At 35.1% G+C, this 27728-nt stretch overlaps 1 protein-coding gene across 6 annotated transcripts in view; it reads right to left on the bottom strand.

Moving 5' to 3' along the window:
- Positions 1-549: 549 nt before the first annotated feature.
- PCLO (piccolo presynaptic cytomatrix protein) overlaps positions 550-27728 on the bottom strand; it is a 400035-nt gene continuing 372856 nt past the window's right edge. For all 6 annotated transcript variants that reach the window (XM_032305888.1, XM_032305890.1, XM_032305891.1 and 3 more), the window contains 3 exons: positions 4962-5096; positions 4196-4341; positions 550-2009 (listed from right to left, as the gene is read on the bottom strand). In XM_032305888.1, the coding sequence (XP_032161779.1) occupies positions 1869-2009; positions 4196-4341; positions 4962-5096 (422 nt within the window). In that variant the 3' untranslated portion in view covers positions 550-1868. The remainder of the gene's footprint in view (positions 2010-4195; positions 4342-4961; positions 5097-27728) is intronic.

Below are 27728 nucleotides of genomic sequence, written 5' to 3'. Positions count from 1 at the left end.
GTATTTGGAGATGATTTCTCGAAATCCACTAAAACCTCACCTTTGAATGAAGAAGCAGCTTTCAAACTCAGAATGCTCTGAGAAGCAATTTCTTTTAAGGTAGGATATGGGAAGAGTATAAGATTGGTATGATTCATTTCATTGATAATAACCCAATTTGCAAATTATTTTGATTTAATTTTTCACCTTTTCTCAGGTTCAAATTTATATTTTAAAGAAAAACCAATAGTTTTGGACTGAATACACTTCTTTTATCCAAGTCAATGCTTACCATCGGTGTGGAGGATGCTTTTGCATATGAAATTTGAAGAAATAAAGAGCTGCATAATAATTATTCCTCACTTTCTGTATAAAACTATATCAAAAATGTGCTTTCTTTTTTTCCTTACAGTTCACTTGGTTTGATCATCCCAACATCCCATTAGGAAGGCCAGGAATAGGTAATTATTTTTATCCTACAAATAAGAAACTGGGAAAAAGTGACTTTAAGTGACATGTGCAAGGGGATACAGTCAGTGGCAGGACCAAGGCAGAAGCCAGGCTTTTCATCCCAGCCGAGTGCATTTCCTACAACTCCAATCTACTTCCTTTGTCTATACTATCGGTTGATGTAGAAGAGGATGCTGTATTTTAATGACCTGGACATTGGTCCCTTTATTCCATACTAATAAAATAGCTCAAGTTATATTTTAATCTCAATATAAATGTTGACTTTCACTTATTTTCCCAATATTGATGAACTTGATCACCACGATACAGTCACTAATGGAGAAAAATGGAGCACTGGGAGGAACTTGAGTTTGGTTGTCAGGGTTTTCATCATACAATCAGTGTGCTAAGGACAAAAAAAGCATCATGGAAGAGCAGGAAATGACACCAAGTTAATTAATCCATGTCACAGATTAATATGATTTGTTTGCCAGAGGAAGAATTTTCTCTTTCAATTTCAAAGGAAATATGTGGAATAACATTTATTTGCAATTCCACAAAGAAAAACTGTTCAGGCTTCCTGGAACATACCATTTTAATCTATGTTCTTTGGTATGTACATTGAAAATGTATTGGCTTAATGGTCAGTTAAGGAGATTTTGATGTCTTCAACCAAGGTTCCAATATTTCTGTGGGGCAACATTCAGTGTGAGCCAATCATGGCCTTATTTCTAGATAAATGTAATTCCATTTCCACTTAGTATTATCTTCCCTCTACATCATTTTGAATAATACAAATGTGCTTTTACGACATGAATTCCAAGGTTGGTATTGTTCCCGCTTGTAACATTTAGACAGAGAGAAAATCTAAAAGCCATAATTTCTCCATCTCCAGTACCCTTTTCCCTCTGAACACAACCAACTCTCTTCTAGTCTTGAATGCATACTGTAGTTGTATCCTATGTCAGAATCTAAAAACAGTAAGTCATCTGAGAAAATAAGATGAAACAAGATCTTTAGACTTCTGAAAACTGATATTTGTTACATCAGTTCTTTCCCTTCCAAGTTTCTTTTGCATAAATGATGAACTTTGTCTTGCATCAGGAACCATGTTAATATTCGAGCAGCTGCCCGTAGCTATAGTTCAACTCTGCTCAAAGATTTGTGCCTTAAGTAATCAAAATAGCTCTCACTCTTTTCTCTTTTTCTTGAAGCAATCCAAGGACTCAAAGCTCTTTTTGGGGGGTCTCCAATATGTGAACTTTTTGAGTTTTCTTTCTGTGTTCCACAACAAAATATTCACAAAGCTTTAAGTATGTGTTTGCCTGTGGCTCCTCCTCTCACGTTTAGCCCTAAAAACACTGTAGAATCGTATCCAACTCTAGTCTTGATTTGAAATTATTTAGAGCAGTTTCTATACCCTGAGCAGACACATTTCTTCAATGGGTTTGAGTAGGACTGACCAAAAGTTTGTGCCAGTTGACTATTCTTTTTCTGAGATCCACTTTGTCAAGCCAGATACAGGCTTCGCCAATCAAGGTCTTTTTCATAAACTTCCCTCCATTAGAGAAAAGTAAAATCTAGAAAAAATAGCCAAAATTATATATACTTGCATATATTTTTCAGTCTTTTTAAAGGACATTTGATCGTCAAAGATACAACACAAACAAGAAAGGGTGAGGGGAAGTAGCAGCTATATGTGTAAGAGAACTAATCCTCATGATGTCCTCAAAAGATGTGCAGAATATTAATTAATTCACACCAGCCTTTCCCAAAGGAAAAGACACAACCTGGAGGAGATGAGAATTTTAGATGACATGCATTAACAGCTAAGTCTGACTACATTTATGCTTACATGAATTTGGAAATTAGGAAAGTTTCTCAAAACAATTTTGCTAGGAACATTTTCTGCTAGTTTATGAAATATTAACTCAAATACAAAAAAATTATTTGAGTACAGAATAAATAAGAGCTCACGAGGCAGATAAAATGCAACATTAATTTTATTTAACATTCATTTACTGGTGATTTTACTATGGTATGCTCTTCCAAGATGATTTGTCGTATGTAGAACTTAACGTTAGCTGAACTGCCATAGGATTTCAGATTCAAGACATTTTTTTTTTACTCTTAAAGAGGAGTTGAAAGGAAGATGGAGAGCATTAGTGGTGCTAACCATAAATCCTTCACAATTCTCTCTTGTTCTCTCTGTTTTCATAATCTCCTTTAAAGAATTCAGCTTCCTTCTTGGTTAAAACCTTACTTTTATGCTTCTGACTTCAAAATCTGCATTTCTAGTTATGACTATCTTTTCTGGCCTCTGGTTTTGGGATTTCAGATGACAAGGTAGGTTTTCACTTGGATCCTGCTTTCTCATCAAATGTATCACCTTTCAAACAAATGTGTGATCATTCTCCCTCGAGGTCCCCTCTCCAACTACTTAATCTCTGTGGATGACACAGTTGTTCATACAGACTCCAAGATATCCTTTACTTTTATTATTATTATCATTATTATTATTATTATTATTATTATTATTTCTTTCTACTCTAATGTCTGTCAATGCTCTCAACACAGTTTTAGCTTGGTAATATTTCTTATATTTGTCTTTAGTGTCGGCCCTTAAGTGCCAATATCATAGTCTTCTTCTCCCTTTATTTTTTCATCTTTCCTCCTGCCTCCTTTTCCCGCTTTCATTCCTTGTCCCTACATCTACTGAGGACACAACTCTGCACCAGCCTTGTATGGGGCTGTAGAACAAAGAGCAACAGAAGCCAGGCCTTGCCCTAGAGAAGAGGAAGGTATGGAAGCAGTGACAGGTAAGTATATAAATGATTGTGCAGCACGGATCAGGCTTGACAGCCCAATAGGTTAAGCAAAATGTCATGTGAATAAGGTGTGATGAATTGGACCTGGGGTCCTCAGTAAAGGGCTGAGTTTACACTGAAAGATTGTGGACAGAGGGATGAGTGGGGAGAGATGGAGAATAGTGAAGGGGAAGAAAAATAGGAGCAAAACACTGGAGGCTTAACCTGATTTGCAAAGATTGTGGTGTGGCTGGAACATAGAATGTGTTGGGAAGTATACAAGGAGATGAGATTAAATCAGTACAATTAGGGCTCACCTTAGAGGAGTATGAATGAGGCAAGGTATTGGTGAGTCACTGAAGGGTTTTAATGGAACATACTAGTCAGTGTTGTTATCTATCTACCTATCTGCCTACTGACTTTTAATTCAAGTATACTTCACATGCAGTGTTATATTAGTTTCAGGGGTACAACATCATGATTCGGCAGTTCTATACATTGCTCAGTGCCCTTCACAATCAGTATACCGCCACCCCCTTCACCTATTTCATCCATCCCCCCCACCTTCCTAGCCAGTGTTTTCAGAAGATACCTCCTCCAGCAGTGTGATGGAATGAATTAAGAGGGTAAGACACGGATGGCAAGGAGGGTGGGTATACTGCTAAAATGATCTGAATAACAGAGATGAGGACTCGAAGAAGATTAATGGCAGTGAGCATGGAAACAAATCTATATAAAATAAACTGCGTGGTCAGAATAGAGAAGACTTGGTAGCTAACTGGATGGGGGAGTGAGCTGTGGGATTCTCAAGGGCCCCCGGAAAGACACCTCTAAGAAGTCATTAACTTGTAAAATATCACAGACTGTAGGATCGGTAAACACATGTTAAATAACTGAATGGAAAACAAATCCTGTATGAACAAACGTTTTAAAATAGTAGCAGTATAATATAGAGTTACCTGAAGAGAATGTCCAGCAGGACTGAGGCTGAATCTAAAAGTTTCATTGAATGAAGGCTCTCTATCATGTCGGCATACTCTCGTTTTTTTCTTGATCACTTTTTTCTGGGTAGAGATGTTCATCACATATATTTTTACATATAAATCTGAAAATAAGAATTCAGCTTGTGAAGTGTCCATGACTCATACAATTTTCTATTGAAAGAATTACAATTGTACACTGGGAGCTCTCCTATATTTTACACAAAGCCAGCAGATTGTGCTTGATTTGTTTCAGACAACATAAAGAGATTAAAAGATACACCAATTTTCTTAGCAATTCATTTTTCCTGTTGCATGGTAAATATATTACTTTAAGTTTATGTGTTGAGAAATTCAGCCAAAAAAGTAGTAAAATATCAACTTGTTCTGTAGAAGAGAAATTCTTTTTTTTAAAGATTTTCTTTATTTATTTGCGAGACAGAAGGAATGAGCAGTGGGGAAGCACAGAAAGAGAGGGAGAGCGAGAGGGAGAGAGAGAGAAAGCAGACCCGCTACTGAGCAGGGAGCCCGACAGAGGGCTCGATCCCAGGACCTGGAGCTCCTGAGCCGAAGGTTTAACCAACTGAGCCATCCAGGTGCCCCAGAAATGAATTATTATTTTCCATTTTTCAGATATATCTGGTGTACAGCCCAAATTTTACTCTACATTTTCCAGATTATTTAGGAAATATTCCTACAGACTTCCTAGATATATGACACAGCTCATTATCATGAAATTAGATACCTGGTAAGTGATCGGGAGATTTAAATTTATAGGTGATATTTCTGCACTGGAGAATCTCAACTATTAGTTGTTCACCATCCGTCTTCATTTCCTTCTTCAATGCAATCTTGATTTCTCCCATTACCTGAGTTTTGACTGAAAGAATTTAATAAAAGTGTTAAGGAATATGAAATAGCTATTAAATGTTTAATTCAATAATCCATTCATACATTCATTTATTGTTTATCAAGTGCTGAACACCTTACTGTATCCTGTGGATACACAAATGAATAAAATACAGTGAGCCCATAAGAGGTGTAAGATCTCTTGGGGAGACTGATGAATTACACACTTTCAGCAAAGTGTCTTAATATAATGACAGGCTAGTAAACTGGGAGGTATGGAAGAAATTTGAGTCAACAAATAATATTTAACTGTAGATTATTAGGTAAAAAGAGGAGACTACAAGAAGATAGATATCCATAAAAATAATATAATTTTAATATAATCTATAGAAAATCAGTCATGTGAAATACAGGAGTTATTTGCTAACAATTTTTCATTACCAGGTTTGCACAGGAACATTTGCTATCACAACTAAATGTCATTATATGTTCTTTCTACTTCCTTTCTTTTCCTTTATAAAAGAAATAGCCAACAAGAATATAGTAATGAAATTACGCAAGGGAAAATACCATGCGTGACTAAAATGAATCCAATGTATTTCTTTCAAGAGTTTATCTTGGCTCTTTGTATCACAGAAGAAGATATTCATGCCCGGTCATGTTCTTTAATGTTTCCCCCCTTCCTCTGTCAATTCATATATGCCCCACTTCCCCAGTCGCCAACAGGTATTTTATTTCCTATCCTATCCAGATAAGCACTCTGTTAGGAAAAATGATTGTAACGGTGAGCCAAGACACACATGCCTATCAGTTTTACAGCGTGTCCACCTAGCTGTGGGAAGAAAGACTTAACGATCATTTTCAGCAATAAATGTAAAATTAGAAAAAGCAGAAAGGTAATGAAATACAAGAGCATGGTTCCAAGAGAGCCTGCAGAAGTACTGCTTGAGCTGAAACCAGAAAGATGAGGAAGAGTTAACTAGTTGAAATAGATTAGGAACATGCTGCAAAGAGGGAACGTGTGCTCACAGGAGGGAACATTATGGGACTGAGGAACTAAGTGTATGTTCATGTGTTTATAACATATTATTAATTGGTACCATTGGTACCATGTTAAGAATTTGGTTCCTATATTAGGACAGGAGGAACCTATCAAAGGTTTTTAAGTTTGGATATAGATCACTTGTTCTCAGACATCTTGGTTTCAGACTTCTTTTACACTCTTAAAAAAGTGCAGGGTCCTCAAAGAACGATTGTGTGCATTATAGCTATCAACATTAGAAATTTAATATTTCTTTTTCAAAAAAATATATATATTTATTTATTTATTTGACAGTTGTATTCTGACAGTTTTAAGAATAAAACTCAAAATAGGTGGCTGCAGAGGGAGAGAAAGGGGAAAGTAGAGTGAGATTTTTATATAGGTAACAGGTATATAACAAAGGATGCAAGTTAAAATTGGCAAACCAGATAGTAAATGGTGAAGTAAGAACAAGAATTATAAGTGGTATATATAAATATATAGGTAAAAGGGAAATAATTCAAGCAAAGATACACATCTTAATTATGGAATTCTTTTTCAAATTAAAGACACCAAATTGAAAAAGAAATATAATAAATACACACAATAATTATAAAACAAAACACAGAGTTGCTATCAAACGTATCGATCATATCCATAAACATGATTAGGTTTGGCTAGCCTATTTTTAAAAAGGCTTTCAGACTGGCTCATAAAGCAACTTAACTCTATGATAAAATTTAGTTTTGGTTCAAATAGTGAAAAATACATCAACCAAAAGCATACCAGGTATATGGAAATGATAAGAGAGTAAGGGTTGAACTGTTATTATCAGACAATTTAATTTAGGGCACAATTCAGTAAATAAGACAAAAAGGGGCATTTGATCAAGCTAAGGATAAATAATTCCTAATGAGGTTACAACAATTATGAGATGTATGTACCACTTAAATAAGACTGAAACTACAACATGACGTATGAAAGTTGTAAGGAGATGAATGAGAATAATAGTAAAAGACTTCTATACAACACTTACAATACAAGACAGGCCACGTAGACAAAAAGAAGCAAAGACATAGAATATTGAGACATTATAGTCAGTAAAGCACATCTCATGTCCATTTATTGAATACCGCACCCTGATAATAGAGAATATATATTTTTTCTCAATTATATATGGAACATTCCCAACATTGATCACATACCGAGTTACAAAGGAGATATCAGTAAGTTCTATAAAAGGAAGGTGTTATAAACATTGATCACATACAAAAAGCCTTCCATTGAATAATTCTTGGGTGAATGGCAAAAATACAATGAGAAAGGACAAGAGTTCTGAAAAATAATGATAATGAAAATAACTCCGTGTCAGAGTCTATGAGGGTTAAAGTAATGTTGAGAGGAAAATGTCAACTTTAAGATTGGCAACCCTGGCTCATCACTCAGAAGATCTGAGAGTTTTGGTAGAATCAGGAAAAACGTCCTAGGCTCCCCATTTCCTGGAGCTCTAAGGTGAAGTAAGTCAAATACCCAAAGCAGTGACTATCTTCTCCTGGGAATAAGACATATCTTGGCTTGGTGGAGTGAATGCCAGCATTAAAAACCACATTTAATCAAATGCAAAAGGTAGGGCAAAATCTCATCAACCAGGCTAGCAAATTTGTAGGTGAATCAGCACCCTGCCTTTCCTCCAAAGCCATACAGAAGTGGAAAGAACACCATCTCTCAAACCCACACCTGAGATGGAGGGGAAAAAGAGGATTCTCACTATACAGGTAAGGAAGGAGCCATGGAAAATTCACTCCCACTATTCAATGAAGTTGTGGACAGAACTGAAGACATTAATGAGCGTGCAGGAATAAAAACAGCAGGACGGATCTTTATTTCTGGGAGAAATTCACTTTTATAGGTCAGATTCCTCTTTTCCAGCCCTTAAAATCCCACACGCTAAGCATGTGGTATTTGTTGCTGTTTTCCACCGTCTCCTATGGGACAAAAGGTAGAATTAAGCTTGCTAATTACAGTGCTCAAATCATCACATTGCCTGCTTCTTTCTTGGAAGGTTAAATTCACGCTCTTCACAGTATGGTACTGTGAAGTTCTTGGTAATTTTCTCCTGTTGGAAGACTGTTCCAGCTTGCTCTTTCATGTTTCTATTAAAGGAAGAAATGGACATGCCCGCTGAGACCACGTTAACTGTGAGTCATCGCTGTCTATCACGTCTGCCCTTTCACTCGTTCAAAATGCCTTTGTCACCTGGAGCGGCAGCAGGATGGCGGCAGGAACCTCCCCTGCACTGTCGCCACAAGGGGGCAGCAGCTCCAGGTCAATAATCAATCTTACTCTGGAGAAGACGTTTGTCCTACAACACGATGCATAACCGCGATTTGAGACTAGAAAGGGGGAAAATAGAAGAGGAAGGGATGAAAGGATGTTGGGAGCATAGTTCAAAAACGAGATGACAAAAAGTAGGGTTACAGTGCTGAAATACAAATATTTGTATTTGTATTTGTATTTTAAGACTTTCAGTCAATTAGGAACATCACGGAAAAAAGTTGAATAAGATAGAAATCAATACTATTCACAGAGAGTGCAGAAAGACCGAGGATACTATACAAAAGAAAACAGAGAAAAGAAGGTAGAAATCAGTGATAGATCCGTGGAACTGAGAAATATGAGGCAATATAATTGATGACGCAGAAAAAGGAAATTCAAGAGACTTAGAAAATCACATTTACTTAAAATATAAAGGTATTTATCTGAAGTAACAGAAGAGTAAACCTATGGATCAAAAGAGTATCCTGTATTCCTGGAAATATTGATTAGGTGATACACTGATATATCCCCATTTAGGCGACTTCAAAAATATAGAAAACATTTTTAAAGGGACCGGGGGAAGAATTCCCCTGAATGAATACATTGATAGACAAGAAAAAGTAGCTTTTCAACAATATTTAAAAGCCGGGGGCAGAGGAAATCGAGGTTATACTAATAAGAGAAAGAAAGGAAGGGAGAGAAAGAGGTTAGATAGAGGGAGAAGGGAAGGAAAGAGGAGAGAGGAGAGAAGGAAAATAACTTAATGAAATCAAAGAGGAATGTGGAAGAAAGTGGAAGTGTGCTGATTTCCTTTAAGCAGAGAGTTAATGAAATTTAAAATTGGAATATGGTACTGAAAATCATAATTGCTCAATTTCCTAATATTTTCCATTCTGCTTCTAGACTTTGGGAGATCGTTTATAAATGAAGAGGGTAAAATATTTATTGAAATTAAACTATTTCTTTGTTTTCACCATGACCTATCTCCTTCATTAAATTAAGAAAAAAACAGTACAATCATTTTTTGACAAAGACCATGAATAATTGAATTCTATTAAAATGGTTTGTGTCCTTCTATCTCTTTAGCTGAAGTGCTCCAACAAAATATAACTGTCAAACTGACTTATTTTTATCTTGCACAGCTTTCTTCTTTCACACTCTCTGTGCTTTATTCTCCATTAAGATATGCAGTGCTCTTCTCACTTTTTTCCTCAGAAAAAAAAAGTGTGTGTATGTATCACACACACATACACACAGATTATCTTGAAAAACGTGTAAGTCATTTATACACATGCTCTATCTATACCTCTATCTGATTTATATTTTTAGAGAAGAGCATTTTAAGAAAACATGACCATTAACAGAACACAATAATTCTTTCACAACAAGAAATTAGGTCACTATAACCCCCATTTTATAGGTATGAACACAGTGGCTTCGTTGTTTTAAGTAACTCGCCAAATGGCTAAGGGTTTCAGGCAGGACTTTAATCTACATCTTCTGATTTTAAGTCCAGCGCTCTATGCTCTTAAGAAAATGTTTTATTTTCTTACACAGTTTTTATACTTAACTGTGATGAGCACTGAGAAATGTGTAGAATTGTTGAATCATTGCAGTGTACAACCAAAACTAACATAACATTATGTTAACTATACTTCTAAATAAATATATAAATAAACAAACACATGTATGAATAAAAAAATGTTTTGGTTTTTGGAGAACAGAAATGCTCCACGTCCAACATGGGGCTTGAACTCAGGACTCTGAGATCAAGAGTCACATGCTCTACCAACTGAACCAGCCAGGTACCCTTTACTCTGGGTTATTAAAACCATAACTAGGGGGCGCCTGGGTGGCTCAGTGGGTTAAAGCCTCTGCCTTTGGCTCAGGTCATGATCCCAGGGTCTTGGGATCAAGCCCCTCATCAGGCTCTCTGCTCAGCGGGGAGCCTCCTTCCCCCTCTCTCTCTGCCTGCCTCTCTGCCTACTTGTGATCTCACTCTCTGTAAATAAATAAATAAGATCTTTAAAAAAAATAAAACCATAGCTAGAAGTTATTGTCCACGTGTATACATTACATCAATTACATGGGTTGTTTACATTAAACAAGAAAATGGCAACAACTAATTCCTGAAATATTCATAATTGTATGAAATCCTATGGAAACCATTTGAACATACAAAATTATTTTAAAAAGTGACCATGAATTGACAAAATCTTTTTTTAAACATTATCATACCTGAACTACTAAAGGGCACAATAGTATAAATCGAGGTTTACTCTTTCTCAGAATTCTAAGAAATCTATTGCAACCTGAGCAGCTTTTGTCAATGCAAGACCATTTTAGGCAAAAAGTTTCTTTAGAGGCATTTTTTAATTAACTGAAAGTGAATAAAATGTAAAAAAGAAAAGAAGGGAAAAGGGCACTTTGTAAAAGGAAAGTTTGTGTAAGGGAAAAAAAGCATAGAATGAATAAAATTCTCATCAACACTTCGGTTTCCTTGCAAATTTCCATTAATAAACACTATGTATCAATGCCTCAGGTCACGGGTACTGGCTAGTGAAGTCTGAATTAGTGTTAGGTAGGATACATATTTAGCTCTGAGAGTCTATCACCTCGGAATTTGTTACTTAGCTCCTATCACCCCATTCCAAATCTAAGCAAAGTCCAAAGTGGAATTAATGTAGAATTCAAAACCAGGAAATCTGGATGACATACTGGTCATTAAATAACTCTGTCTTGTACTTCCTCATATTGTAAAGTGATGGCATATAATAAGATCATTTATGAACTATTTATAATATCTCAGCTTTATAGGATAATAAATTTGTGAACATTTTCTGATAATATCTAAATATGATTTAGTCCTAGCCCTTTATTAAACATCTTTTATTCTAAATAATATTTTCTGTTTACATTACAGAAAGTCTTGTTAATGTCCTAACACCTGTTAACAGCCAAAATGGTGATGTATTTTCCCTCATGTATAATTGTACTTTCCTTCCTTTCAATTGTTTCTATTCTCAGTTTCAAATCTAAACAATGAATTTTTTAAATGCCAGCTTAATAAATGCATTGTTATATATGTATAATCCCAATATCTATCTATATCTATATATTTGTTAGCACAGGGCCTGAAATGCTAACTACTCAATGAGCATTTATTCTTCTTCTGTCACAACAATGATACAATGAAGGATCAGTTCTAGAAGAAACAGTTTACACTTCACAAGCAAATCTATACCCTTTGGTCAATTGCTCAATTTACTGAGAGTAAAGTAACAAAACAGAACATCTCAAGATATTCATATGAGTCAATACTTTTAAAATAGAAATTTCTAAAAAAGAGAGTCCTTTTTTTTTCCACTTTGCTGAGCTTGTTAGAGAGAGGAAGCAAGCTCACTATAATCTGTTCTATTCACCACCCTTTCTCTGTCATTTCCAACCAGGTATATTAACCCCACCTTACAGTCCATAATAATTTACCTTCCATATTGAAATTATATCTCTCTCTTCCAAAAATTCGAGGTGGTACTTGATAATTTGTGACTTAGTACTCAATAATTATCTGTAACTGGAACTTCTCTTTTCTTTACCCCACGTCTTGAAGTAGCAGGGAAAGCTACTAGATCTTTCGCTACCTCTGGTAACCTTATTTGCACTGAATGTTCCTTCCTGGCAAATCGTTGTTTCTCAAGCCATTGATAGGTTTTAAACTGAATTCTCAGAAACATGTCTTCTGAGCAAAGGTTCTTACCTCTTACCTCATTATATGTAGGATTAAATAGAAGGGGTGAAAAACCACAGGTTTTGAAGATTTATCCTGGTAATTTAATGTTTGAAAAAGGGAAGCAAAAATGGGACTAATTTGTTTAATTTTATAGTGTATTAAACTCAGTTCCCATTACCTTCACTGTAAGATCTCATGAAGTTGACTCAACTCATCATATTGCTCAGACAATGAAAATGACACTGTGCCTTATTTACATCCTTGTCTTATTAGCCCACAGGCTCTGTTGGTTGCCTGACAATTTTCCACCTCTGTCTCACAGATGACTATAAACGCTTAGATCTAGAACTTTTTACTCACACATACTATACTAAGGAATTAGAGAATTTCTAAGACAGGATTTGTAAAACACATTGTGATCAGATGTAAATATGTAAAATTTTTTACAATAAAATTCAATGGACTTGGTTTTCAAGAAAAGATGGTTCTTCAAACCAAACATATCTCCAGAAATACCATTTTCTACTCACAGTTTAAGTATACACTAATCCGTAATCAAGAGAACACTCTGAATGATGAATACCAATGATAAAATACAAACTTTGTCATAATATCTCATTTTTTCTCAAGCATGTGAAATACAAATATTTTTAACTTCACTTTCAAGAAAGGAGACTGTAAATTTTAGGTAGACTAATTTGTCAAAAGTCACATAGCTAGACTAGATGTTTGCAGCAAGACAGTCCAAGATTATTGCCAAAATGGTCATAATCCATTAAGTGATAGTGATTGTGTGCCAAAATTTTGTGCATGCTTGTGAGCATACATGGGGAGGGGGGAAGGGACCTGGGGATTGAGGGGACTCAAGATATATGGGTTCTGTACGAGTTCTGTAAGCTTTCATTAAGCTTTCTTGGAAAGACAAGGAACAGTCAAGAAAGGGAATAAATGCTTACTAATTTCCTATCCAAAGCCTTAATTTATGAACTAAACTTCTTTTTTTTATTAAAAAAAATTTTTATAAACATACAATGTATTTTTATCCCCAGGGGTACAGGTCTGTGAATTGCCAGGTTTACACACTTCACAGCACTCTCCATAGCAGATACCCTCCCCAGTGTCCATAACCCCATCCCCCTCTCCTGACGCCCCTCCCGCCAGCAACCCTCAATTTGTTTTGTGAGATTAAGAGTCACTTATGGTTTGTCTCCCTCCCGATCCCATCTTGTTTCATTTATTCTTCTCCTACCCCCCTAACCCCCCATGTTGCATCACCACTTCCTCATATCAGGGAGATCATATGGTATTTGTCTTTCTCTGATTGACTTATTTCGCTAAGCATGATACCCTCTAGTTCCATCCACATCATCACAAATGGCAGGATTTCATTTCTTTTGATGGCTGCATAGTATTCCATTGTGTATATATACCACATCTTCTTTATCCATTCATCTGTTGATGGACATCTAGGTTCTTTCCATAGTTTGGCTATTATAGACATTGCTGCTATAAACGTTCGGGTGCACGTGCCCCTTCGGATCACTACGTTTTTATCTTTAGGGCAAATACCCAGTAGTGCAATTGCTGGGTCATAGGGTAGTTCTATTTTCAACTTTTTGAAGAACCTCCATGCTTATGAACTAAACTTCTTATTACACGTAGGGAGTTAAAATTAATTTGAATGGCAGCAACAACGTATTTGATTTATTGAACAACTCTTGTGTTATTTTATGTAACACTCTACAGTCTTTAATTGCAAGGACTGTGCCTTATTTACATCCTTGTCTTATTAGCCCACAGAAAAGGCCTCTAGTCCCTATTAGACGCTTAATGAATGAATTTATAAAATATCTCGCATCTTTACAGCAAACCTACAAGGTAAATATCATTTCCACATACATCTGAAGAAAGAGATTTCTTCGGTCTGACTCGATCTTCCCTCTAAAGTAGGCTGAGGCCACCAAATTGAGATATTTTCGGATTTTTTTCTCCTATAGTTTCACCCAAAATAAATGCTTTTATGTCAGTGTATGAATTTCATTCTCTGTTTACATATATATCCAAGCCTCTATTATTCAAAGCTAAGCGGTGATATCCTAATACATTTTCATGTCTCAGGGCTTAGTGGGGACTGAGGGAGGAGGCATTTTGTTATGTTTTCATTAATTTTTTTTTTCCATGGGAGACGAGTTCTGTAAGCTTTCATTAAGTCCTTTATTTGAAATAACCCAGATTCAAAGAGATATTTTATACAATAAGGCAAGCTTTCTGGCCTAATATGATTTAAGAGTTCTATGAAAGTAGGACAAGCCTGCACATTCTCTCTGTGTTCTGTTACATAAAGAAATTCTTTCTTTCTGAGACAAAGCCAGAAAGAACATAATTTTAGGAGGAAAAAATAGATTTTTTTTCTGATTGATCTTCAATGTTTTTGGCATTTTTTTTTGTCCTTTTGGTACATGTTTCTTAGTATTCATTTCACTGTGACTGAAAATAACCAGAGCTCTTTTTAAAAATTTTTAATTGAAATCTTCCTATTATCTTGTATGAGACCAAAAAAAAAAAAAAAAAAAGAAAGAAATTTTGCTATTAGAAAAGAAAACCTGAAACTTAAATGGACATCACATTTAAAATGTTTGCAGTTTTAAAATTTCTCTCCAAAGTCTCATGAAAACAAATCCCAGGAGGAGTGAAATAGGAGAGCTTGTCAATGGAGTAAGGTTGGTGAAGTTATTTTTCAGAGGAGAGTCAAGTTCAAGAACACCAGCCTGACTTCCTGAGTCCACAAGACCTTGGCTAGACTCTCATCTACCTTGTAGATCAAAAAGATGAAGTTACCTTGACCTTTGATCTAAAAGTAGGCATATAAACCCCAGGAACAATGGTGGACCTATGTATATTCTCCCAATACAGAGAAACATTAGCATCAAAGAGTAATGAATTTAGAAAATAAAACCAGATAATTGAATAATGGTAGGGAAGCCAGGAGCTCCTGTGAGGAAAAAGTTTGTCTGTGTAAGAGTGTGAAACTACCAATTAACCACAGAACAACTTCTGACTTCTCACAGGAGTGGAAGGTGACCAGGAGGCCAAGTAACCTCTGAATAAACCTGTGACTAGCACCGGAAGTGTTAAAGGAGGGTCAATTAATTACGGCAATAAAATGTTTAGGTTGGCCCACCAAGTTATTTATGTCATCTCTGTCTTCTGTTCTTTAGTCAGTCCTAACACCCTTAACATGGAGTCATTTGATTCTCCTTTTGGTTTTCACTGGCTCTTCAGTTTTTCACTTTTTTTTTTTCCCTACTACTGGAACATATAGGAAGATCCTACAAAAGTCTTCCTTGATCCTATTTTTTTCCCAGCTATCACTTTATCTCCTTTGTGGTTAACTGTGACGCAAGCGAAAAGAACAAACTAGAATTCCACCTCAACTATTTATTCTCAACCCACTTTTGCTAGATTTTCTTTTATGTCTCTCCCCTCTTCATTAGTCTTACCCTGCTTTGCCCTGCAAAGAACCCTTGACCTCTATCACCTGGATTTCCTTATCCTACGCTTCCTCTGAGGTTTTAGCAGTGAGGAGTCAGCAGGCAGTGTGAGGGTAGGATAGAAGCTGAGTTGTTGATTGCTTTTGACCCATCCTCATTTTCTGGCTTGATTTGCAGAGACTGGTGCCTTGCTACAAAAGCTAGAGCTCCTGCCCAGAATCTCTTGTATCATGGCGGTCATTCTTGCTGGGTTCTGGTGACAGACTCCCTCCTCGCACCTCGTTCAGCTCAGGGGTAGAAGTGGCTCTTTCCTGTGGCCAGTCCTTCACTCTTTCACCGTACCTTGGTGGGGTCCCTTAACCTCCCCCACTGTGCACACAGTCTTTTCATTAAACTCTTTTAACTACGCCATTTGAATGTGTCAACTGCTTCCCTCTAGGGCCTCATGGCATGTCAGTTACTGCAGATTAAGTTAGACCATAATCCAGGGTTTTGTTGGGTTTTTGTTTTTAAGGAGAAATTGTCTCTCCATGGAATAGACCCATTGATTTGTTCACATATATTCCTGGGCTTCTGTCTATGTGTTGTATTCTCTGCCGCTGTTCCCTTCATCTCGCACAAATACCAAACTCTTTCTATCCTCATGTCCGAATACCTAGCTGGGTAACTTCATGCTTGCGTCAGTCAGGATAGATTAGGTTCTGTTAAGTAAAAAACAGAAACTGAAAGTTTGTTGAAACTGAAAGTTACAATGTCCTAGGCTGATGGGACAGTCACCAGTCTCCCTCTCTGCTGACTGTCATTCCTGGAAGAGAAGAGAAGCCCTCAAGTCTCATACCAGCAATTTAACGCTCAGTCTGGGAATGGCGTACATCGCATCCAATTACTACTCATGGGCTAGAACAAGTCAAAGAACTTCTTGTACCACAAGGGAGCCAAACGGTCAGGGAGTCAGAGAAATGGAGGTTATCAGTGAGTAACTCTAATGAATGCCAAAGCCTTTTTTGCCCCTCTTATTCAAAGTTGACTTGGATATTGGAGGTTCTCTGTTATTTTACACCAATGTTAAAATAAGTATACCAAGTTCCTCAAAAATACTCAGCTGGTAACTTAACTGAAACTCTATTAGATTTCTATTTTGTTGTTTAACTAAGAAACATAGAATGACCCTATGTTTAGTCAGAATTTTTTTTTTACGCCCTTTAATAGAGTCTTCAAGTTGATTTTATTTTTCTCAGATATCTTAGTTATTTTTTAGTTAACGCCAAGATAAGAAATTACGGTATTATGAATGATGTTGTTGTATATTTATGTTTACTTACTGGGGATCTATAATAATTATCAGTTATAACATTTATCTGTTGGTTCTGTCAGATTTTCTACATACATATGCATTCAAATTGAAATCAAATAATTTTTTTTTCCCTTTCAATTGTTGTACCTCTTATTTTATTTTCTTCCATTATGCAGGAGTCAAGACCAATGCTATGTCAAATTTAGTAATGGTGCTGGACATCCTTGAGTTTGATCTTCAAAATCATGTACCAAGGGGCACCTGGGTGGCTCAGTCAGTTAAGTGTCTGAAGTTTGATTTTGGCTCAGGTCATGCACTTAGGGTCATGAAATTAAGCCCTGTGCTCAGCAGGGAGTCTGCTTGAGTTCTCTCTCTCCCTCTGCCCCTCACCCCTTCTGGTGTGTGCTCATTCTCTCTCTCTCTCAAATAAAAAAGCCCCCAAATTACTCCTATTTGTAAATTGATTTAAAAGAATGCATATATATAATCTTCACAAAATTCAGGTTGTGCCCTACCTTTCCTAATTTGCTAGGAATTATCAAAAATAGGTGTATTTAGTAACTCAAGTTAATGAAACATTAACATTAAACATTAATGAATATATAAAACTTATCTATCATTTTGTCATGAATATAGTTTTCCAATTCTATGTTATTATAAAAAAAGCTGAAATGAACATTTATATGAAACCCTTTACACATGGATAAAAGAGTTTGGTTAGGATATAGTACAATATTTAAGATATGTTGGAATCATAGGTTTCAATAGTATACAAATTTAGTTGTTATTGTCAAATTGGCCTCTACTTTTTTTTTTTTTTAAGATTTTATTATGTATTTTATAGAGAGACACAGCGAGAGAGGGAACAGAAGCATTGGGAGTGGGAGAGGGAGAAGCAGGCTTCCTGCAGAGCAGGGAGCCCTACACAGGGCTCAATCCCAGGACTCCAGGATCATGACCTGAGCTGAAGGTAGAGGCTTAATCCACTGAGCCATCCAGGCACCCCTCTAAAATGTTTACACTAAATTTTATGTACTACTCTTTTATCAGCAGTATATATTTCATTTTGTCACATTTCTGCAAATTCTGGGTTTTCTCAATGGGTTTTAGAAAAACAATAAATGTGTGGGTACACACATGCATACTGGATCCTGATCTCCTTGCTTTATACGCACAGCCAATACCTGTTGTCCTATTGTTTTGTTGTGTTTATTGTGACATTTTCTTGAATCAAAGTTTATTTTAATTAAAATATAGTCAAGTTCATTAGCTTCTTACACTATCATTTTGGTTTTGTGTTTTTACAGTTCTTTTGTATTTTGCCATTAATTAGGAAGATAGTCACTATTTACATCTGAAAGTTTGAAAGTATTACTTTTCATTTTAGACACTTAAACCATCCCGAGTTACCTATTTTTTATCTATTTATTGCTTTTTATAGTATAGGTAGGAGTCATCTTTTTTCATGCTGGCAGCCAATTTTCTCTGAATTATTTATATGCAGTACAATTTTTCTGTAAATAAGTTTTCATATACACAAGGACATTTTCTGGGCTATCTGTTTGGTTTTATTGGTCTACTAGATTATATTTCTATATTACCATATTTTATGTACTATAACTTTGTGAGTAATCTTCCTACTTTAGCGTTTTTATTCAAAATCGTTTTGGCGCTTACCTTTTTTATATGGATTTTAGGATCAGCTCTCAAAATTCCATAATAAGCTTTTGTTATTTAATTGAACTTTCCTGGTATTCACATATTAACTTGGGAACAAATGCAATATTTATGGTATTAATTTTTACATCATGCTCTCTTTTCATTTGTGTCTTCTTTTATGAACTTTAACAGTATTTTGCATTTTTCTTATAAAGTGCTGAGTATTTTGTTAGATACTGGTTATTTCCTGGAATCTTAGATTTTATGCTGCTACTAGGAAAAGGCTCTCTCTTTTTATCCTGTTTCTGAAGTGGTCATTACAGGTGACATAGGAAGGCTATTGTTTTCTTCCTCGATTTTTCTATCAATCTTGCCCGACTCTGTCACCATTTTGCCAACTTTATTTTGAGTAATAATGGCAAATTTTCTATGAGATTTTACTTTAATTATATTTTCTCTATATGTAGCATGTAGCTAGAGATGTTGAATCTACTTGAATTAAATTCTTCTTTTATGAGGTAATTTAAATATAGCAACAAGAATTAAAGGTGATTTGGAATTAGTTCTACTTTCTACTTAATTTCTTTCTTTTTTTCCCCCCTTTCCATTCTTTCCCTCTGCATCCTTAGAATTGTTTTTAGCTATAAGAAATAGGAAAACTTAGAATGATTAAACAAGAGAGATTTAGCTTTATAATATAACAAGAAATCCAGAGATAGACATAGGCTTGCCATTATAGTACTGAGTTTAGGAACTTGGGTTCTTTCCACTTCTTATTATGTTATTTTTAGTATTCATTTACATTCTTTTTGTTTAATAATTGCAAGATGCATGCTACATACCCAGACATCACATCCACCTTTCTGATACCATAATAAAGGTGATTGAGAAAGCAGTTTAATATCACAAGTTTCTTGCAAAGATTAAATGAGCCTAGCATATTTAAGTTCTCAGTAGGTTAATTTATTAACAGTTCTAATGTACCATAATGGAATTGTTCCTTAACATCTAATTTTTGTAAGCCTTGTGTCATTCTGGACCCTAAGTCCAGACAGTGTAATATACCACATTTCTCTGGCAGGAAAGTCACATTAATAACTCCAGAGGGTGTTGTTTACAACTGAGTTATGTTAACAGTGCCTCCTGGAATTGGGCTGTGCACATCCTGCCTGTCTGTACATGGATGGCACTGACCTGAGGCTTCGCTAGTAAATGAAATACTCAAGATTATTCATATTTTTGATAAATATAAAACACAATTACTGTTAAAGTTAAAATTATTAAGAAGATAATTTAGTGACCTGTCTTAAAGGAACATGAAATGGAATATTCTATGGACTAATTATTGTGTCTTGTGGACTAATTATTGTATTAAAACCCAGCTAGAGTTACATAGTTGCTGGGGGTCCATAGAAAGGCTTTCTGCTAGAGTGACCAGGTCACACTAAACAGTGGCTGTCAAAGATGATCCTGAAGATGATGGTACCGTTGGTTCGGAGAGCACTTGGACTGGGAGGTTCTCAGTGGGGGATGGGATGAAAACCTACAACTGGGTAGTTGTTGAGATGGAAAAGAGGAACTAAAATAGAGGAGGTATAAAATATGGGAGGACGATTTTCCCAGGTGAAGAGCAATGTTCTTTCCTTCTATCTTTTTACAAAACTCAGCTAAACTAAAAAATCAGACATACTTTTCCCCACCAATAAATTTAAACTTAAAGTTTCGAATTTTCTTAAAACTTTGCTGTTGAAATTAGTGAAGCAGTATTCTTAATAAATTAAAAATTGTATTTTGTAAGTAACATCATATTGCATATTTCCATAACATACCTCCATGTTATCATGTCTGCCATGATAATAATTCAATTCAGATTAATCTTAGATAATATTTTGGCAGGGAAGGTAATTAGTCACTCCTTAATTGATAAAGATATGATTTTTAAAAAGCCTTTTTTTCAATAACATGATCATTCCATTCTCTTAATTTATAATATAATTAGTTTCAGGAACATTTCAGTAGAATATCTTATTTTGAATATTTTATCAAAGAAAAAATCTAGGAAGAAGAAGTTTATTAGTTAATGAAACTTAGTTAAATGAGAGCTTCATATATCAAATCAAATGCTATAAAGATCTCAATCTGAGATTGCTAATTCCCATTTCCAAACTCACAAGAAGAACACATTCTGAAAACAGATCCTATTTCGGCTCTAAAACATCCAAAAACTGACGAGCAACGGTTCATATTAAATTTGCCCAGATAGCCTCACTGCTGACTATAAAAAAGCAAATTGTAATTGGCTGAGAAATATCACAGCAGTGTCAAAATCAAACTAACCTGCACGACTTGACCTACATTTTGACCCAGCCAATACATCATTAACTAAAAGTAAATGAACTCAAACTATCAGACTATCAAAAGTAACAAACACTTGAAGAAAAAGCTATCTGTCTTGAAAATAAATTTTTGGCAAATGGTTCTGACTTCCCTGGCCTCTTGCAGTAACTGAAATCATTTTAAAAGTACTTTTCGTACCAATTAAAATGGAAGCCGAACAGACGCCCCTGCTTACTCGACACAAAGACACAGAATATGAAATGGACCCAAACACCTCGGGATTGAAGACCGAGGACTGATTCAGGCCCTTCAACCAATATCCCTGTTTCTCTGGTTTAATGAAATATTAGTGACTGAGAAAAAAAGTTTCAAAAGGTAAACACAACATCCTGGTTAATTTTAGAAGAGGGAGTATTTTGATAAATTCCATTTCTTCTACTTAAAAAAAACAAAAAACCTTCGTGTTCCCAGAGAACTTTCTAAAATGCATTTATCGATATTTATGCACTTTCAAATATAGAATTGTAATTTCTTTTGGTTAAACCTGCTTTCAATACCTTATCGGAGCATTCTGAATTTTTTATTTTCTTGTATAACATCAGAGACATATAAAATAAAAAGTACTGAACCAATCCCCTCACTGTTTTTAGGATACAGCCTGGAATTTCTTAATTAAAAAACCAAATCAGTCATCCGAACTTGTTTGCCAGTGATTTTCACCCTTCACTTAGGCTGCCCTGCACACATGCTAACACAGTTGTCAACGTGTCAAGGGAGCTGAACCCTCAAGTTTTCCGAACGACAAAATCGTAACTCTGGATGTGTACAAAGTTAAGAGAGCAAAATTTCAGTGTTCAACCTCATTCAAACTCCATTTTCCTCTTTTAATTCATCTTAAAAATGTTCTCTGAAGTGCATACCATATGGCCTTTTAAGACACAATTTCTTTCTCTAAAATTCTGTGAAGCACAGGTACACATTTTATCGTTTTCCCCACACTTTTATGTTATCACTTTTTGCCTGACCTCTGTTAACACGTTCAGTTTCTCCTTCTGAAATCATAGTTTCTTCTTCTGAAATCTTCTACTGAAATCACTATGAGTTCAGTAAGTACTCAACAACTGATCGTAGACAGTGACCACAGTCACATCATTTCATCTCTACTGTGCTAAAGCTGCTCTACTTGCATTTTGATTCTGAATCATTTTGAGAACGAACGCATTCCCATTTGTCTTCCTAGAGATCTCCCAGAGCTGTCTATCCCCCTTTCCTCCTACTGTTGTCCCTGCCTGTATCCAGTCCTTCTCACTTCTTACTTGGACTTTTGAATTGCCTCCTAACGGGTCCCCGACTGCAGATGTGATCACTTATAACCCATCCTTCCTGGCACCAGACCCGATCGAGTCATTTTCCTCTTAAAAATCCATCTACATCTTCCAATTGCCTATCTATGGCGTAGAGTTTAAATTCCTCCTGACAGTGTCTGATGTTTCATAAATTACCTGAGCCGTGATTACCTTTCAAGCCTTGTCTCCCTCCAGCCTAAACCTGCTGCCATCACACAGAAGCGCCCACAGGTTCACCAATAATACACATTCTTTCACCATCTGAAGGCTTTGAACATGAAACTTCCTCTTACTGGAAACCACACCAGCCCTCCTCCAGTTACACTTCTTACTACATTTATTTCAAGAACCATCTACAAAAGCATTCCCTGCCAGGAAGGTTTTCTTTAGCCAATCTAAAGCAAAGTGCCTTAATATTCAATGTACGTTCCCTTCTATTATAACTCTTCTCCTAACTGTTCATAACATATCTGTCTTCCCCAGGGCACGGGTTCTTTCTGGGAGAGATTCATAATTAATCATCTTCTGCAGATCTGCCAGGGCTTTGTGAAAAACTCAACACAACCAATGCAGAATTACCATACTTTTAAGCAGACTCTGTAGTTTTTTTAATGTCTTTTTAAAATTATTTTTATTAACAGATAATGTATTATTTGCCCTAGGGGTACAGGTTTATGAATCATCAGGCTTATACATTTCACAGCACTCACCACAGCACATACCCTCCCCAGTGTCCACACAGACTATGTAGTTTTTAATGGAAGCAATGCCATCACTCTGAGTTCAGTTTTAGGCTGGTAAACTCCATACAAAGCTGTACACCAACATATATGATTAATGTCCCTTTTAGAGATGTTTTCATACAGCAGGCATGTTCAAAGAAACCTAAGTTTTAAGACTATCACAATATTTTTGCATAAATATTAACTGAACGTGAGAACTATATTTCTAGGCTTGCTTTATACTTCAGACTCTCTGAATCTTGAGCTCTTGGTTCAAAAAATACTTAACGAGTGGGTATTTTGTGCAAATCTCTGTGCTAGACACTGGAAATCATAAATATTATATCTAATTGAGTGAGTTATAAGAATTGAGGCCACCAGTTTTTTAAAGATACCAGCAGAGGGCTTAGCAAGCAAATGGCAGTGTGTGATGTTGTGGTTCTTCTGGTTGAAGAGGTTGTGTTGATTTTTTTAAAAAGATCAGGTAGAAAACACACACACACACACACACACACAGAGAATACAGAGATATAGAATATATATATCTATATAGAACATAACAGATACAGAATATATATATATATATCTAGATAGAGATATATGGAGATATATCTCTATCTAGATATATATATATATATGTAGATATATATATATATATAGATATATCAGCAATCATGTCACAACCACATATGTAAGACAAAGCTCTGCTACAGCTTCTCAGTATTCCATAATACCAACGACAGTTTCTGGACTTCAGAGGGCAATGTAAATTACAGAATTCACAATGGTGTGCTATTTTGAGGGCAAGTAAGCATCTGCTTTCAAGAATAGTCTAAAATTGCATCGGCTTGGTGCAGGAAAATACTGAAGTGCAAAAGATGACTTAATAGACAGCAATTCTTTTTCAAAATAAAAGAATTAAACAGGTGAATGCTTCTTTTCCTGTAATTTTTATCACTGCAAAGCAAATAGCATATATTGATATTTTAGACATTTAGAAAAGACATTTAGACATTTAGAAAGAAGCAGTTTGTACTTTCCTCAGAGTATGTTATCTCAGGTGTTACTTCCTTATCTGTAAAATTGGTACCTTCAGGGAAAGTGTTATTTGGTTGAGCAAGGACTTCTCTGAAATGTGCTGGTCTTTTTTCGGTGGGGGGACAGAAGTTAGTTCTCCTTTTTATTTAAATGTAAGAGGTTTTATTTTTTTTTCCTATAGAGTATTATGTGAATTTTCAAATGATTTTCTGGATAAAACAAATAAGAATGTTTCAATCAGAGGAAATAGCTAACAATCCAAATGGTAGAAAAAAACAAATTATTTTCAATGAATTCTAACATTTTCCAAAATTCTGAAATTTTTGTTGCTGAGCATTTATAAAATCCGTTTTAACTTTTGACCGATGTGGAAAAAAATGTTAAAACATCTTGATTGCATAGCCTTTTCTCTCCCAGAGATTTTGTATTTTAGTTATCAAAGTCAGTTTCTGGGTGTTATACACAAACAGTGCGTCATGGAACACTACATGAAAACTAATGATGTGATGTATGGTGACTAACAACATAATAAAAAAAATGACAAAGTGAAAAAGCTTTGTCTGTGTAACAGTAATGCCATCAGAATAACTTTGACAAATGAGTATATTAAAGAAAGCACTTAATTGCAATAACTATTACTAAAGAATTTTAAAAGAATGAATATTCATAATCATTACAGTAATAGTAGGAAGATATTTACCGCAAATAATGGCACTTTTTTCTTGTACTCATTCATACTATTTGATCGCTAGCTCTAATTTTTTATTCTCTCATATATCAAAAACTTGAATCATTATACATTTTATGCCTTCTTTTTCCAAAAATCAATTCTCCCATGTCCCAATCCTTCATTTTTACCTAACCCTTGAAAAAATTGTCAAGAAAAACCTACTATCAACTATTTTTCTGTTTTCTTTCTATTACTTTCTTAAAATAATATTCTATTGCCATTATAATTTATTGATGTTTTATTTTGGTGGATGAAGATTTAGTTTTTTTTCTTGCAACTTAGTTATGTTGCAATCTTGATTATACTAATATTTGGTATTTACATTGACATGACCAACATTGTTCACATCTGAGACCATTTAGGTACTACATGGAGTTCTTTACCTAAACTCTTTTTTGTTTTTCCTCAAATTATTAATAATTTTTATTTTACAGTTTGCTTAGCTTTCTGTATACCTACCCCTAATTGTTCGCAAAATATCCAAGAGTACTAAAACCCCAGTAAAAACCATTTTTCAATTGGCCAGACACATCGTGACTTCTGTCAATTTCTCTTTTCCTGTCCTGCATGAACACCCCACTCATCCAGATAGAGCATAAGAAGTAAAATTTTTGAGACCTAGACTTCCCCAAAATGATTTTACCTAACGCTTACAGTTGATGGATGGTTTGTGGATAGAATTTATTTCTTTTTAAGACTTTATTTATTTGTTTCACAGAGAGAGGTCACAAGTAGGCAGAGAGGCAGGCAGAGAGAGAAGGGGGCAGGGGGAAGCAGGTTCTCTGCTGCTCAAGGAGCCCAATGCTGGGCTCCATCCCACTACTCTGGGATCATGACCTGACCTGCTGAAGGCAGAGGCTTAACCCATTGAGGCACCTAGGTGCCCTTTGGTAGAATTTTAGTTACAATGCCTTCCACTTTGAATGTCATAGGCATTATCCATTTTTCTCTATTCTTTTAAATGTCTGCTTTGCTATTGGGAGATTTTATGGATTCTTGTCCTTCTTCTGTTGCATATAATGTATTTTAATTAATTAATTGTCTCTAGATGTATTTGGAATCTTTTTTATATCTCTGAACTATTATGATGTTGTTCCAGTTATAAGTCTTTTTTCATTCCTTGTCTTTCTAATATGGAGATTTACTTTCTTTGATTTGGGGGAGCAATGTGCTATTTTTTGAATAATATTTCTCTCTATTCTTACTATTTTCCATGGAATTATTATTAGTTAAAATTTGAACCTACTGGCTTTATCATTTAATTTTCTTGTTCTAACAACTATAAGTTAATTGATAATTTCCCTCCAGTGAAATGCTTGTTTCATTGAAATGTTATTTCATAACTTCTGATCATTTTTTCTCTTTAATTGAGAAAAATATGAGGGATCCTTAAGGAGATGTTTATTTAGGATAATGATCATTTGGTGATCACATATACATTTTTTTAACCTAATCACCAATTGTTTGTTGCTTTTGCTTTTGTCTCTTTTACCATTTAAGTTTTATTATTTTTTTCTGTCGGCAAAAACATTATTATTTCTTTCATGGTTTATGGATTTCTTTTAATGCTTAGAAAGCTACCCTGCAAATGCCACCAAGGTTATACAAATAGTCTCCTAAATTTCTTCAAATATTTTTATTATTTTTAACTTTATCTCCTTTATCCAACTTTAAATTACTACTATATGGTACAACCCAGTAGACTAATGTTCTTTTCTTACAGAAGAAAATTATGACACAGGTACTGGAAAAAAATTTTTTCTACTAAGTAAAAATGTCCAGTTAGTTTAAAATTTGTAGTCATATTGTCATATATACACTATGTTATTTCATTTGTGTACACATCTATTTTGCTAATACAATACTGTTTTGAGTACAGTGATTTAATGGAAATTTAAATGTCTGGTAATTAATTAAAAAATTGTTGATAAGCTACATAGTGCCTATAATGTAATTGATGTTGATATTAGTTAATTGGTGATAAGCATTAACATAGACGAATGCTTTCTTTTCTAATTATTGCAAACCATCTTATAAATTTAAAATAGTTTTTCACGAAGTAGCTTTGTAACTATAAATATTAAGATAAAAATGTTAGAAAGTATATAGGGCTAGAGTCAGATGACAGTAGATTACGTATCTGTAAATTTTAACCCAGACTATTTAATTAGTTGCTATGCGACTCTGAGTGAATGGTTTTATTGCTCTGAGCCTCTGTTTCCATAACTATAAAGTTGAAATCATTACTTCCTATCTATATCCCCGACTGTTTTGTGACAAACCAGATAATGTAAATGCATTTAGAACAAAATAAATGCTAGATATCCATAATATATATACATCTGTGTTATTGATTCTACAGCTATGGTAAGAGAATTCTCTTGGCTTATATTCATTCAGTACCTTCTGCTACACTGCAATGTCCTTATCTTGATTTAAGAGCTGCTCTCTCATAAATAAATCAGAGCACTAACTCCCAATACAAGTATTTTAGGGACTTCTAGGCAACAAAGACACTTTGCTAAAATATTAAAAATTTCCATTAGAGATATTAATTTCTGAAAGTATGAAATATTCTGGGCTTTAAGTTTGTCAATTGTTAGTTCTTTGATGTATACTAAGGCTAAGAATAGCCAAGGTATCTTCCAGAAATTTATCAAACTTTAGTGGTCCATCAACAACCTCCAGAGATGAATCTGGCTCAGAGTAAGACCTAGAATATTTTTTTACACTTCAATATCTGACTACTTTTTAGCAGACACCTTCAATTTTACATTCCCAGTGAGTACTACGGGTCCAGAGATCAGCTGAACTGATTTTAAACACAGGCAGTTTCAGGAAATATGATAAGTTCTAGGGAAATAACCCTAGAGAGAAGGAGGGTATTCCCAAACAAGAGAGTACATGAGAATTATTTGGGGGAAGAAGAATAGCTTGAAATACTGTAATAACAGTATTGGAAACAAATGGGAAAATGTA

Source organism: Mustela erminea, chromosome 11, assembly GCF_009829155.1.
Source record: "Mustela erminea isolate mMusErm1 chromosome 11, mMusErm1.Pri, whole genome shotgun sequence".
NCBI classification, from domain to species: Eukaryota; Metazoa; Chordata; class Mammalia; order Carnivora; family Mustelidae; genus Mustela; species Mustela erminea.
The sequence above is the reverse complement of the archived record's forward strand: the minus strand, read 5'-3'. Positions and strand labels throughout refer to the sequence as shown.